Source organism: Danio rerio, chromosome 6 (assembly GCF_049306965.1).
Source record: "Danio rerio strain Tuebingen ecotype United States chromosome 6, GRCz12tu, whole genome shotgun sequence".
Taxonomy (NCBI): Eukaryota; Metazoa; Chordata; class Actinopteri; order Cypriniformes; family Danionidae; genus Danio; species Danio rerio.
Genome location: NC_133181.1, coordinates 37,541,876 through 37,555,493, shown reverse-complemented (window position 1 = coordinate 37,555,493; position 13,618 = coordinate 37,541,876). Strand labels below are relative to the sequence as shown.

The 13,618-nt window shown below is 34.7% G+C and overlaps 1 protein-coding gene across 16 annotated transcripts in view; it reads left to right on the top strand.

Moving 5' to 3' along the window:
• Positions 1 to 13,618, top strand: part of ddr2a (discoidin domain receptor tyrosine kinase 2a) — a 72,787-nt gene that overhangs the window by 26,180 nt on the left and 32,989 nt on the right. For 12 of the 16 annotated variants that reach the window (XM_073905880.1, XM_073905877.1, XM_073905879.1 and 9 more), the window contains exon 2: positions 3,792 to 3,899. In XM_073905880.1, the coding sequence (XP_073761981.1) occupies positions 3,794 to 3,899 (106 nt within the window). In that variant the 5' untranslated portion in view covers positions 3,792 to 3,793. Of the gene's footprint in view, positions 1 to 60; positions 134 to 3,791; positions 3,900 to 13,618 lie in introns of those variants that run through there. The other 4 variants (XM_073905878.1, XM_073905881.1, XM_073905876.1 and 1 more) reach the window with 1 other exon arrangement.

The window sequence follows — 13,618 nt, the reverse complement described above, 5'->3', positions numbered from 1 at the left end:
TTGTGTAATATTTATCCAGTACTCAAGGGGTTAAAGGGGAAGTGCTGTTTTGACTGAACTGGTCATTAATCCTGGCACCTCCACACTTTCTGAGGTAACGTCTGACCCATAGTCAGACCGTCCACTTCCCCTGGTCAGTGTTGTTCTTGTGATTTTAAGAAATATACTCTATGCAAGTAGACAAACAAAGGCTTGAATGATCAGCCAATTCAAATGCTCCATTTCTGTAAACATATAGCAAGATCTTTGGCAGAGCAAAAACTCAAGAGAGCAATAACATTACATTCAGACATCTCTGTCATTCAGCCAAATGGGCTAATATTTAGGCTAACAGTTATAAACATGTTTGTGGCCAATTTTTTATACAGAGATGTAATTTTGGAAAGCAACTGTGCATGTGCTTGTAGCTAGAAGTCTTTGTGTTTACATCATGTTTGTATATGTTTTACCAGTAAACTAATACTTTTATTATTTTTGTTAACATATATATATATACACATTCATGATACATTCACTAAATGCAAGAATATAGTGTTGAGTAAGATACTCAGTGCCACGAAATGTTAGATTATAGCTGAATGCTACAAAAGGAAGTTATGCTAAGCTAACAAAAGCTAGCCTTGTCTGTGTGACAGCCTGTTTACTGACAACAGATTATTATAGATTACAGATTATACTCAAAGTTAAACTCAAGTAAAAGTACTGTTATTTGCACAAACATGTAGTGCAAGTAGAGTAACAGTATCTGTTGTAAATATTACTCAAAGTATGAGTAAAAATGAGCCCTTTTAACAGTACTCAAGAGAAGTAACTATTACTCTGTTAAAAGCTGATGTGTTTACATGTCATTTGTATGTGTGTGTGTGTGTAAATGTAACATTCTGTAGGGCATTTAGTTATACTTTACGGCCATTTCGGTCATATACAGTAAACATCCGTCATCTTCTCATCAGTGACATGCATCTAAACCACAGAGGCCAGTTCCAGTTACTGGAGGCCTGCAGCTCTGCACAGTTTAGTTCCAACCCTTCAACACACTTACCTTTACGTTTCAAACAAGCCTGAAGGACCCAATTATTGTGATCAGGTGTGTTTAATTAAGGTTGAAACTAAACTGTGCAGAGCTGCAGCCCTCCAGGAACTGCAATTGACACCTATTATATAAACAGTCTCTCTGTCACTGTGTGTAAAGATTATTGACATTTTCTTGGACACTTTCAATGCTTCCAAGCAGTTTGCTGCATTTATAAATCGCCCATGTCTTAAGATCATGATGTGATTTAACTTCTTTGTGTTGACAGGAATCACAGGACTGATTATTCTAATCCCTATAGACAAGAAAAAGTAAAGTAGTGACGCAAGTAAAAGTAAAAGTAAAAGTACACATTTTTAAACCTACTTAGTAAATTTCAATTCCTGAGGAAGAACTACTCAATTACAGTAATTTGAGTATTTGTAATTTGTTATTTTACACCACTGAATTTACCCTATACATTCAATTATTTGCAAATACAGTATGTAAAGTATTTATGCATAATCTCATGAGAACTTTTTGAGGTATCATTGTGGGATGGTGTGCGGTGGAGGATGAGTTAGTGCTTATGAAAATTAATACCTTAAATAAGTATACTAGGATGTTTCAGACACACAATTGCAAGTTAATGAAAATGTGTTTCAGTTTAGGGTTATATTTGTTCATTGGTTTTGTTGTATTCAAAAATAAGTATATATGTTTATGGTAAACAGAAACGCATTTTAATCTAACTTCTTTCATGCAAGTCCATATGAATCTGTTTATTTTTTCCCTAAAATTCTGCACTTTTAGTCATCTGTTTTCCGCACTGTAAAAACGTATATGATCAGTTAGTCCTGACAGCATTTGTTTTTAGTTCATTGTGACTTATTAAACAAAGTTATTCGTGTTCTACCTTAATTTTATAAGTTAGGCACTCTGTTTTAAGTCAGTTTAATATAAAGTAAGTTTAATGGACTCAATTGATCCAGTTTTTTAAAATTTAAGGCAACCAGGATTTTTTCTACATTTTAATTTTACTAGCCAAACAGCTAGATTAGCTATACTGTATAAATAGCTAATCTAATTTATAAAAATGTATCAATTAAATTAATCAATAAAATATGAATTCAAAATATATACTCTCTGTATAAGTCCACTTGTCTCAAACTCCTTTATTCCACTATTTTTACATTGTCTTTATGTACTGTTTTAAATACACTGTACTTTAGCAATACTGCAGAATATTTGCATATACGTCTTAAATGTAATGCAGTAAAAATCAAGTATTTGCACAATCTTTTACTCTTTTTTTTTTATAGCACTATTTAACTAAAGCACTATAAGCTGAACAAATGTGAATGTTAAGATGTGCTAGCTAGATTTTTGCACTCACACACAAGTGTACCGCGCCAAAGCCCAAGTAAACCGCGCTCAGGCCCACCTCTTCCAACCGGGCCAGGGCCGGCCAAGTGAATCATGCTTGAGCCCGATTTAGCGCACTCACACTTCTCAAACGATCTGGGAAACGGGCCAGGGCACGGTACGAATGGCATAGTGTGAGTAGGCCCTTATTGGTATGTTTGTGTTTGCTGACAACTGCATGTACAAAGCAGACTTTCATAAAAGACTCTGTTGATGGTCAGTACTTAGTAAACCCAGAGAGAGTGTATTTTCTCTTTGAACTTGGAGTCTTTGTACAATTTTTTTCAACTGCAGCCGCAAGGCCTTATGAAGTTTTACCAGCAGTTGTTTCTGTTCTCACGTCACTATAATGAATATATGGAAATTCCATTATGCTCTGCAGGCAGTTATTGCCTCTTTATTGACCAAATTAAAAACCATCGCCTCAAAGTAGCAAAAAATAACTAATGTTTTCCTGTTAAGCTTGGCTTGGTGCATTTCTTCTGTATTGGCAGAATCAAAATTGAATATACAAATTATGGCCAGTTATTTCAATGCAATTGTCATGATTGCACATATTTGTATATACTCGTTCATTCATTCATTTTCTTTTCTTTTAATCCGTGGTCGCCACAGTGGAATGAACCGCCAACTTATCCAGCAGGTTTTAACACAGCGGATGACCTTCCAGCCGCAACCCATCTCTGGGAAACATCCACACACACTCATTTACACTCTTACACTATGAACAATTTAGCTTACCCAATTTACCTGAACTGCATGTCTTTAGACTGTGGGGGGAACCGGAGCACCCGGAGGAAACCCACGGGAACGCAGGGAGAACATGCAAACTCCACACAGAAACGCCAACTGACCTAGCCAAGGCTCGAACCAGCAACCTTCTTGCTGTGAGGCGACAGCACTACCTACTGCGCCAATGCGTCACCCTTTGTATATAATGTAATATGAAATTATTAGTTTTGTATTTTAATTAAAGGCATGTTTAAGGTCAGAGTGCTACATCTAAAATGCATTTGCATGTACTTAAAAAGCTGGCTTTTTCCAAATTGTTTCACTTAGCTCTTTTTCTTTGGAACATAAAGTATTTTGAACAGTGTTAAAGGGTTAATAGGGTCAAAAAACTGATAATTAACCCATTACTTTAATCCTCATTATTTTATGCATGCAGCTTTGGAACATAAAAAATAAATACAGAATTATCCTATTAAACCACAGCTGAAAATTTCTCAAAGGTTGTTCGGGTACAGTTTATCCGGGTTTCATTGAAGACGAATCATGTTAGAGCAGCAGTTCCTGGATGTCTGTGGTAAAATGAAGTCATGAGTTTTCTCTAACTGAGTGTCTCATTCTCCAGGAATGAACGTCCCGTCTCCGACTGAGATGAAGCAGCTTTGGAAGATGCACTTTCCACTGCTGATCCTCCTTTACCTATCAGGAGCTGTCCAGTCTCAAGTAAACCCAGGTAGATGTTTTTTTTTAAATGCATGATTAAATTAATCAAGCTGTAATGAAAATACAAAGCTATCAGCCCTGTCGTCATTTACCTGATAAATATGTTTAAATGATTAACAGTTTTGAACAGTTGGTGATATTTTCATCCACTCTGGGGTGACTTTGAGTCTTAATTTGGTCACAACTTTCTCTGTGCCTCAGCAAATGGACTTTGAAATGTTTTTGCCCCATTGACTTTTATTATAATCAAATTTTTGATTGTAAATCCTTGACACTGGGTGAAAATATGAGAGAGACCTTTGCACACTTACCTTGATATACAGGTAAATGGGAAAATAAAAAAATAAGCAGCTCAGCTCTCAGACCATAGTAAACATAGTAGGTGTATTTATACACACATATAATGTGTTTATGCACACTATTTGTTTTACTACATAGAACTCCATTTAAAAAGTTTTACCTCTTCCCAACAGGAAAAATCAGCAACAATCAAGAATGCATGATTATTGGTGTCAAGGCTTTGCAATCAAAAAATGTCATTATAAGTGATAGGGGCAATGAGGCAAAAATAGCCCCGAACATAAAGAAAGGGTAGTCGATTTGAACAGTACACAAGGGTAATAAACAATCATGAAAGTTTACTGTTTGAGAGTTTGCTCATAATTTATGAAGTCAGATGCGATTGGAGTAACTTTGGTCAGAATAAGATTGCAATGTACTTTTTCTGCTTATAAATAAACTAGAGATACAAAATGATTTACGAGTAAATGTGCATTAGGTGCATTTATTTTTTTAATCTTAAAAGGATAGTTCATTAAAAAATCTTAATAACGTTATAATTGACCCACCTGTTTTATTCTTTTGTTGAATAAAACAAAAAGATATATTGAAGAATGTTGAATTGTATTTGTTTGTAATTTCAATGGCGGCTTTTCCCAACATTATTCAAAATATTTAGCTTTGTGTTCGACAGAATAAGGGAGTAGATAAAAGTTTAGAGCCACTTGAGTGTCCGTAAATAGTGAGGAAATGTTCATTTATGGGTGAACTATCTCGTTAATGTGTTTTGAAAATCAATCTCAGTTGGAGCTACAAGGGCATTGATCATCAAAAGGTGGATATCCTGTATGTGTTTGGTCAGTTATTAGAATAGGCAGATTTGAGGCAACTGAGATGTGCTTTTGCATGAACTTACAGGTTATAAAGTTTATGTGGGCGCTCATTTTTTCCTGTCCTTAAACACGTTTGGCCCAAATCTCATGTTTTAAAAGATGAAGTGCTATGCAAAGGCTATTTCCTGGCTATGGCTACAAATGCAAGACTGGGACTCTCTTTCCACTCTTTAAATTCATAAAAAATTACCATTTACAGATACACTTTTAAAAAGAAAGGTGCCATTGAAGAAAAAAAATGTTATAGTGTGAGGAGCATATAAATATTTTTAAAGAGCGTTGTTGCACCATAAAGTACTTTTTTTGGCATAAAAAGGTTGCATTAATTTTAAACGTTCTTTATAGAGCTATCAATGCCAATATACCCCTTATTTTTTAGAGGTTATAGTGTTCCTCGAGTAATGAAAAACTGTACATATTCAGACAGATTTTTCAGATATTCCTTTTTTTACCCTTGAAATGCAAACAAGCTAAGCTATAATGGTTTGCTAACTGTTTGAAACACTTTTTATTGTTTCAATGTTTTTAAGAATCCACAGACAGAAATAAAGAGTGACCAATAGCATTAATCAGAAGAATAATGGTAACACTTTACAATTTACAAGGTTTACAAGACTTTACTTAACACTTGGTGTTATTAGTAAACATTAGTAATTGGATTAGTTAAAATTAATTAAAAATGAACAAAGCATCTGTTAAGCATGACTTTATCTTTGTTAATGTTTACTTACACAGAACACTAATGTGATTATTAATGGATTATATAACATGACCTAACAACGAGCACCACATTTATTCAGCAATATTAAATCTTTGTTCATGTAAACTTGATTTTGATGAAAAATGACTATTAAAAAACTATGTAAATTTGGTTATAAAAAAAATTAAGTTGGGGCAACTAGAAAAATGTACTTATAAAAACTAGGAAAATTAAGTTGGAGTGACAGCATGCAATATAAAAATTAAGTTAGGGTAACTAGAAAAAATATGCTGTGGCAACTAGAAAATGAAGTCATAAGAAATAGAATAATTAAGTTGTGGCAACTAGAAAATGAAATTATTAGAAAGATAATAATTAAGTTGTGGCAACAAGACAATGAAGTTATAAGAAATAGAAATAAATAAGTTGGGGTAACTAGACAATGAAGCTAGAAGAAATGGAAAAATTAAGTTGGGGTAACTAGAAATATTTAGTTGGGCTATTTTAAGAAATATTAAGTACAGTAGCTAGCAATATTAAGTCAGGCAATTAGAATTTCTTAAAATATTAACTTAATTAAATAGTAACATTGCTTTGACATCACTGATTTGCACCTACACTTGCCTTATAAATAATGAATTCAACTGCTAAATGAACTAAATAAACTATAGCTTTTTTGCATTCATTCCATTACTTTCCTGTTAAAAACTGACACTGCTTTGAAAAAAAAAGTGTTGTGTATATCAGGGAAGTTTTAAAAAAGACAAATAAACACATTCCTATGAGTAAAAATATAAGTGTGTATATAGTTCATAAATTAGAGTTAGACCCATTCATAATAATAGTTACACAGTATCATTTAGTTCTTTTACATGAAAAACAGTTAAATACAAAATTATTAGTTAATTTGCTGTATTTTTACTATGTTTACAGTACATACATAACATCTCTCTCTCTCTCTCTCTTTACAATATTTAGTTTATTGAGCAACTTAACTGCTTAACTGAGATAGATTAGATTAATTATTGATCAACAGTGACTTGGATTATTGAACCAATTAAATTGGTATGATTAATAATTTAACAATGATAGACCTTAGCTGTTTGTAATTTGTATTATTATTTTACTGTTAAACCCCTCTTGAGAGAACTTTTCAAAACTTCATTTTAAATGGAGTCTTTTAATTGTAGATGCCTTTTACATTTTAGGATGGTGGGCTCTCGTATAAATTGATTATTTTCAGAGGTGTGTGGTGACAACGATTTAAACTATTTAAATGATAGAAATGGATCTAAATGATTGAAAGCTTCTGGTATAAATGCTAAAAAATGGTGACTTGACTTAAGTTCTGTGCAGCTTTTAGGTTTGTTGATATTCTCTGTAATGTTACAAATAACTATTCAACATCATAATAATTGAACAGCTACAGTAATGTGGACATTGCTGACACATTTGCTCTGAGTTGAGGCTCAAAAACTGTGTTTGACAATTTATGAGACAAATCTCTATGGAAATCGGTTACTGTGGAACCACTAACATCATGTGGTCACAATCTCTGATTTTATAAGGTCGGATTGCTGCAAGTTGCATTGTTGTTTTTGACTAGGCCTGAAACTAGCAGTCTTGTAGTTGTGATCAATGTAAGATTGAGGTCTGGAAGACTCCCAGATTCCTTTCTGGTTCTCATGGCTTCTTTTTCTTTTTATCTGTGTCTTTCAACTAGTTTTTTCTCTCTAGCATGGGTGGTTTGTGGGGAGGAAAGTGTGATGTCAATGTGAGGTTCAATTATATTTTACAAGGAAACCAGAAGCCAGCTCATGGTGAGCAGCCGTACAGTAGAGACTAAAGCTAAACTCTGGAAAGCAGCTAATACCAGCATGGCTAGAGGCCGTTTCTGCTGGGATCCCCCAGGATGAAAACCACACTGCGCTCTTGTAGTCTACTGAGCTGAGTTCCTCTATGAAGCAGAGGAGTTTGATTAGCCAAGGTGACATTGCTTTCCTTCCATTGATCATGTGTTCATCACATGAACAAATCCATGCCTCAGCCTTACAATAAGATGAGACACCAGACAAAAACACTTGTATCTCTTGCACCTATTAGTTTTGAGATGTTGTGCTTTTTGGCCTTCGGAGAGAATTATCATTCAAATGCATAAGGCATACACTCAAAAAAATTATTTTTTTCTAAAACATTTAGCAGTGTGCATAGATATACATGTAATAACCAATACACAGGTTGTTAAATACTAATATTAATAATCATGCCAACAACAACAACAGTAGTGACAATAGAAAGAAAAAACTGAAAAATAAATGAAAAAGACACACTGAAACAGATAAAAATAATAAATTAATATATTCACATACACACACACATAAAACAAATTTCCAAACTAAAAAAGCAATAAATCTGAATTAGCAATAAAGCCATATCTGTATTTTAGGTTACATAAGGGCAAAATTGAGCCAGTTAAAAATAAATAAATAAAAAATAGTTATAGACAAACAGGGCCGACGTGGTGGCGCTGTAGGTAGTGCTGTTGCCTCACAGCAAGAAGGTCGCTGGGTTGCTGGTTCCAACCTCGGCTCAGTTGGCGTTTCTGTGTAAAGTTTGCATGTTCTCCCTGCGTTTGCTTGGGTTTCCTCCGAGTGCTTCCGTTTCCCCCATAGTCCAAAGACATGCGGTACAGGTGAACTGGGTAGGCTAAATTGTTCGTAGTGGGTGTGTATATGTGGAAGTTTCACAGAGGTCACAGAGGGTGCTGGAAGAGCATTGGTTCGTGGGAGGAGGGGGATCGATAAAAATGAGGTGCCAGATCAGATTTCAGAGGTTCCCGACTTGGCTTGTTCCGGAACAAATTAAGCCCTGGTTTTATTCATATAAGGTTTTTGGAGAGAGATTTGTTCAGACATTTGCCTGAAAAATGCAACATTTTTTGCCAACAAAAAGTTATGAAAATTCATTTATTTTCTGGTGGTTCACAAAAAGAACCAATACATTTAAACCTGACATTATTTGATGTTTTGATTGTATGCAAATTTAAGCAAATTAGCATGTTTAATAAAGTGAGACTTCATTTGCATATTTAAACTAGATTTTAGAAAAAGTGTAGTGCAAAAAAAGTTTTCAGCTCTAAATACAATCAATCAACTGTGTAAGCATGTGCAATTATTAATTTAACCCGTTCACCCACAGTGTTGATATGACAGACTTGAAGTTCATTGAGTTTGCATTTGCAGTGATGAAAAGAGTTTCCCAAAATCCAGAGAGGGGTCTGGATGCAGACCTGGTGCAGTGCAATCTGAGCTGCATCCTATGCATTTTAATCCGCTCCCCTAACCCCACCCCTAACCCTACCCCTCACAGTGACATCACTAGCTCTATTGAGTGCATCATGTCTGACATTGCGTACCTGAGATAAGCAGTCTCAGCTTGCATTAATAAGGCTGCATCCAGATACTGTTGAAAATCCCCTAAGTGAAAACCCTTGTGTCTAATATGTAAAAAAAATAATAAATAAATAAACCTGACTTTATTAAATGTTTTGAATGTATGCAAATGTATGTACATTGGCACAATATTCACTGAAGACACACCTCATTTTGCATATTTAAAGATCCTGTAAAGTGCTTTGAAATGTGCATCTTTTATTCGATGTTTGACGTAATCTCAACTGAAACATAAAGAGGGGACATACAGTAGCCCCTCCTCTTAAAAAAAACAACCAATAGCATTTAGTTTTATCACAGTTCTGCCAGTGAGAGTGGTTGAGCTCAAGCACATCAGATGAAAAGCAAATGTGAAGCGTTTTGAAAGGGGCAGGGCATGTCAAATATTAGAGAGCATTTGATTGGTCAAGATTTGTTGAAAAACTGAAGTATGATTAAAACATTGATCCATTTAGGCCAGGGGTGTCCAAACTCTGTCCTGGAGGGCGGGTGTCCTGCATAGTTTAGCTCCAACTTCCTTCAACACACCTCTCTAAATGTTTTTTGTTTATCTAGAAAGAGCTTGATTAGCTGGTTCAGGTGTGTTTAATTGGGGTTGGAACTAAAATATGCAGGACACCAGCCCTCCAGGACGGAGTTTGGACACCCCTGATTTAGGGGGGCAAACAGCTAGCTTTAGATATTATCAATGGTATGTCTTCTAAATGCAAATATTGTCACTGAGTTGTTGCACACTAGATTATAGATATCCTTAAAACTAACTCACTGATAATTACATCTAAAAAACTTGATTTTAATTTTACTGGACCTTTAAACAACATTTTAGAAAAATTGTAATGCAAAAAAAAAAATGTTTGCAGCTTCTAATATAATAGATCAAGTGTGGAAGCATACAATAATAATAATCTTCCACCTTCGCTGCCCTGCTTTAAACATTCCAATGCATTACATTGGAATTTGTATAGTTTAACATTGAGGATCATACTTATGCAACGAGGCCATGAGGAAAGCATTTTGGTTTCTTTTATAGCTATGCTCTAATATATTGCAGAGGAGGAGACCAGTCCATCTATATTGTTTAATTGTCGCTTTGCTTTGTTGAACTACAAAGAGATATTTGGCCTGGTTCAAAGTAAACACGGAATATGTAAAATGCTTTGTTAAACTTCGCTTTGTGTGGTTGATGTGAGGGGAGGCTAAATTGTTGAAAAGCCTTAAGATGGCTTGTGGTACAAGCAAAAATAACACAATTACACTCAGCTGTTCTGTTGCCGCCTGAATGTTCTGGATTGTTACTTTCCGGTTTGAAAGTGTCACAGAGAAGTGGGTGAAACAGTTATAAGGGTCCCACACGATGCATTTTTACCCCAAAATCAAAAGAAATAAATATAAGAAATTATAGAATCAATTATTAAAAGAATTTGACTGGTCACATTATTACATGTCATTTTAATTAAATAAAAAAAACTATAGAATATTTAAGTTTTGTTTATTTAATCACCCTATGGGACATTAATCTATGGTTTGACGACTTTTTATGTTGAAAATGTAATTCTGCCATTTACCACAGTAAATTTTTTTTTTGGGTGTGTAGTAGTGAAATCCTATATTTTGTATAGCTCTTCAAGTAAAAGAGGGAAATTCATTTTTAAAAAAAAGAAAAAAGTTAGACAATGAAAAACAATATATCTAAAAGACCAACTATCTTTCCAGACTGCAAAAAAAATGTCAATCAGCTACTAAGAGAAAATTTGTTGCTTGGATTTGTTTTTTAATGTCTAAAAAGTAGACAATTGCAGCAACAAAGTCACTCAACCAAACAAAAGATTTAAACCATAATAGATTTCCATGTGGGCGGAACTGTAGCTCAGTGGTTAGCACTGTCACCTCACAGCAATAAGGTCCCTGTGACTCAAACCAGCAACCTTCTTGCTGTGAGGCGACAGCACTACCTACTGCGCCCCTGCGTCACCATTATTGAAACATATTATATAAATATAATATATATATATAATATTAAATAGATTATACATTGATTTTAAACTGCACAACACCGTCTTGAGATATCTGAAACTCATTTATGCATTTATGAAAGCTTCTCAAAACTATATGGAGGCATTTTTTCAATTTCTAATTCATATTACAAAATATATAACAATAGTAGTATCATTTACCCTATAACTTTTCCTGTGTATATTTCATTCTAACATTGCTATTTTTACAAAATTACAAAACGCAAAAAAAAATGTTTACCCTCATAGCCATGATGTCAAACTAATTGGATGGATACCAGTGTCCGCTATTTTTTCTTGTGCCTTTTAATATGGGTGTCTCAGTTGCCCAGCAACTTTCTGCTAACAAAAACACAACTTGCTGATAGCAGAAACACAACTTAGACATGTCTTACAAACTTTTAAAACGGACAGAGTGAGGTACATACCTTTGGGAGCATTCTAGTAATTCATACACAGTTGTAGGTTATATTTAAAAAATGATAACATTTCTGAAGGTACTGTGTAAGGGTATTGTATATAATGGCAGACATTCAAAAGCTTCATTCTAAATTCTCATTAGAAGCTATGAATGTAAATATCATTTGCTATGCTAGGGTAGGCAGGGTAGGGCAGGGGCAAGACAAGTTTATTTATGTATTACATTCATACTCAATAGTAATTCAAAGTGCTTTACATAAACAAGTATAAAAGAGACAAGTATAAGAAGATCAAAACAACAAAGAATAAAAATAGATTCAAATGTGTTAAAACACGTTTTAAAAGAATGAAAGTGAAGAAAGACTTGATAGTTCCATTGAATTCGATTCACCTTTATTTCTGTAGCGCTTTAACAATGTAGCTTGTATCAAACCAACTTCACATAGAAGATCATAGTGCGATCTGTCAGACAATGCACAGTGCTCATTCAGAGAAGGCACAGCTAAACAGATGTGTTTTAAGTCTTGATTTGAATGCAACTAATGATGGAGCATATCTGATCATTTCTGGAAGCTGATTCCAGCAGCGGGGGAACTCAATAGCTGATGGCCGATTTACATTGCTTTGAATGAACTCTTGGAATTTCTAATTTCCTGATCCTAAAGATCTGAGTGATCTGTTAGGTTTGTATTCAGTGAGCATATCTGTAATGTATTGCCAGTATTCTAGTAGTTCCAGAATTCTGATAGTTCCAGTGTTAATGACGTAGTGGAAATGATCATATGTTTTTGGGGTGTTTTGCTTTCTTTGCTATGCTTCAATGCATTACAACGCTTTGAAACACTGCCTTAGCAATACATCACGATGTCCTATAATTGTTGCTGAGTATTATTACTTCTCATCATACTTAAAAAAAATCTCCAGTTTGGTGGTTAGAAAGAAAAGAATACCGTGCTAAAGGAGTGGTGAAATTAATCGGGACTGAGTCCATCACTCAAACCTCGCTGAACTGCGTGTGAGCTCTGTTTGAGGATGTGACCTCGCCTCGAGTTTATTATTGAATGTAGCAGGAGCGCAAGCACGATTGTTTACAATGGATTCAACAATCAGACTGGAGTCTGTGGCTTGTACATACCAGACGTTTTGACAACAGGAAAGTATATTGAAACAGCTTCTATTTCTTTCTTTTTCCCGCTTTTTTTGCACCAGAGTCTCTGCGTGTTTTATAGATATTTGTTTCTGGAGGCCAAAAGTCACTGCAGCGATCTTTCTCACCATCATGATTTAATCATTTCAGATTTTAACTTGTTGACCTTGGTGTTATTAGCGACAGAAGGTAATGACAGTGTTTGTAAATTGTTGCTTTCCACAAAGGTGGTGAATTTCTGTTTTTTCCAAGGAAGAGAGATGCTGTAACCTCTTTAAATATCAGTTTTGCTCCTTCATATTTCCGCTGGAAAAAGGCAATGTTTTTTTTTTTTCTACTTCTGGAAAAGTGTGTTAGCTATGAGATCTACTCTGCCAACTTTCCTCTGTTTAAAATTCCCAAAGACTGTAGTTATACCATCCTACTCTCTGCGTTTTTCCACTTTGAGTAATAGACTCTTACTTTTTCTGCTGTAAATAAAAAAGAATGAAAAGAAAAATGAAAATTCAGGCACCTTTTCTGGATGTTGATTAAAAGTGTGTGAATGTTTGTTACATGTGTGTTTATGTGCAAGGTTTTGGACGGTTTGACAGAACATTGTGGAACAAATGTACTATAGACAAGGATTAAGGATGGAAAAAGTTTGTTGGTAAAAGGAGGAAATAAGTGCCACTCGGACCAATAAATTACTATACAAGGCCGAAGTGGCCCATAAGAGAGAGAGAGAGAGAGAGAGAGAGGAAAGACCAAAAGCCACAGTTTCTACACACAACATGAGTATTTTTCCACCTTTCTGAAGTGAGGGATATTTTTAGACTCAGTAACT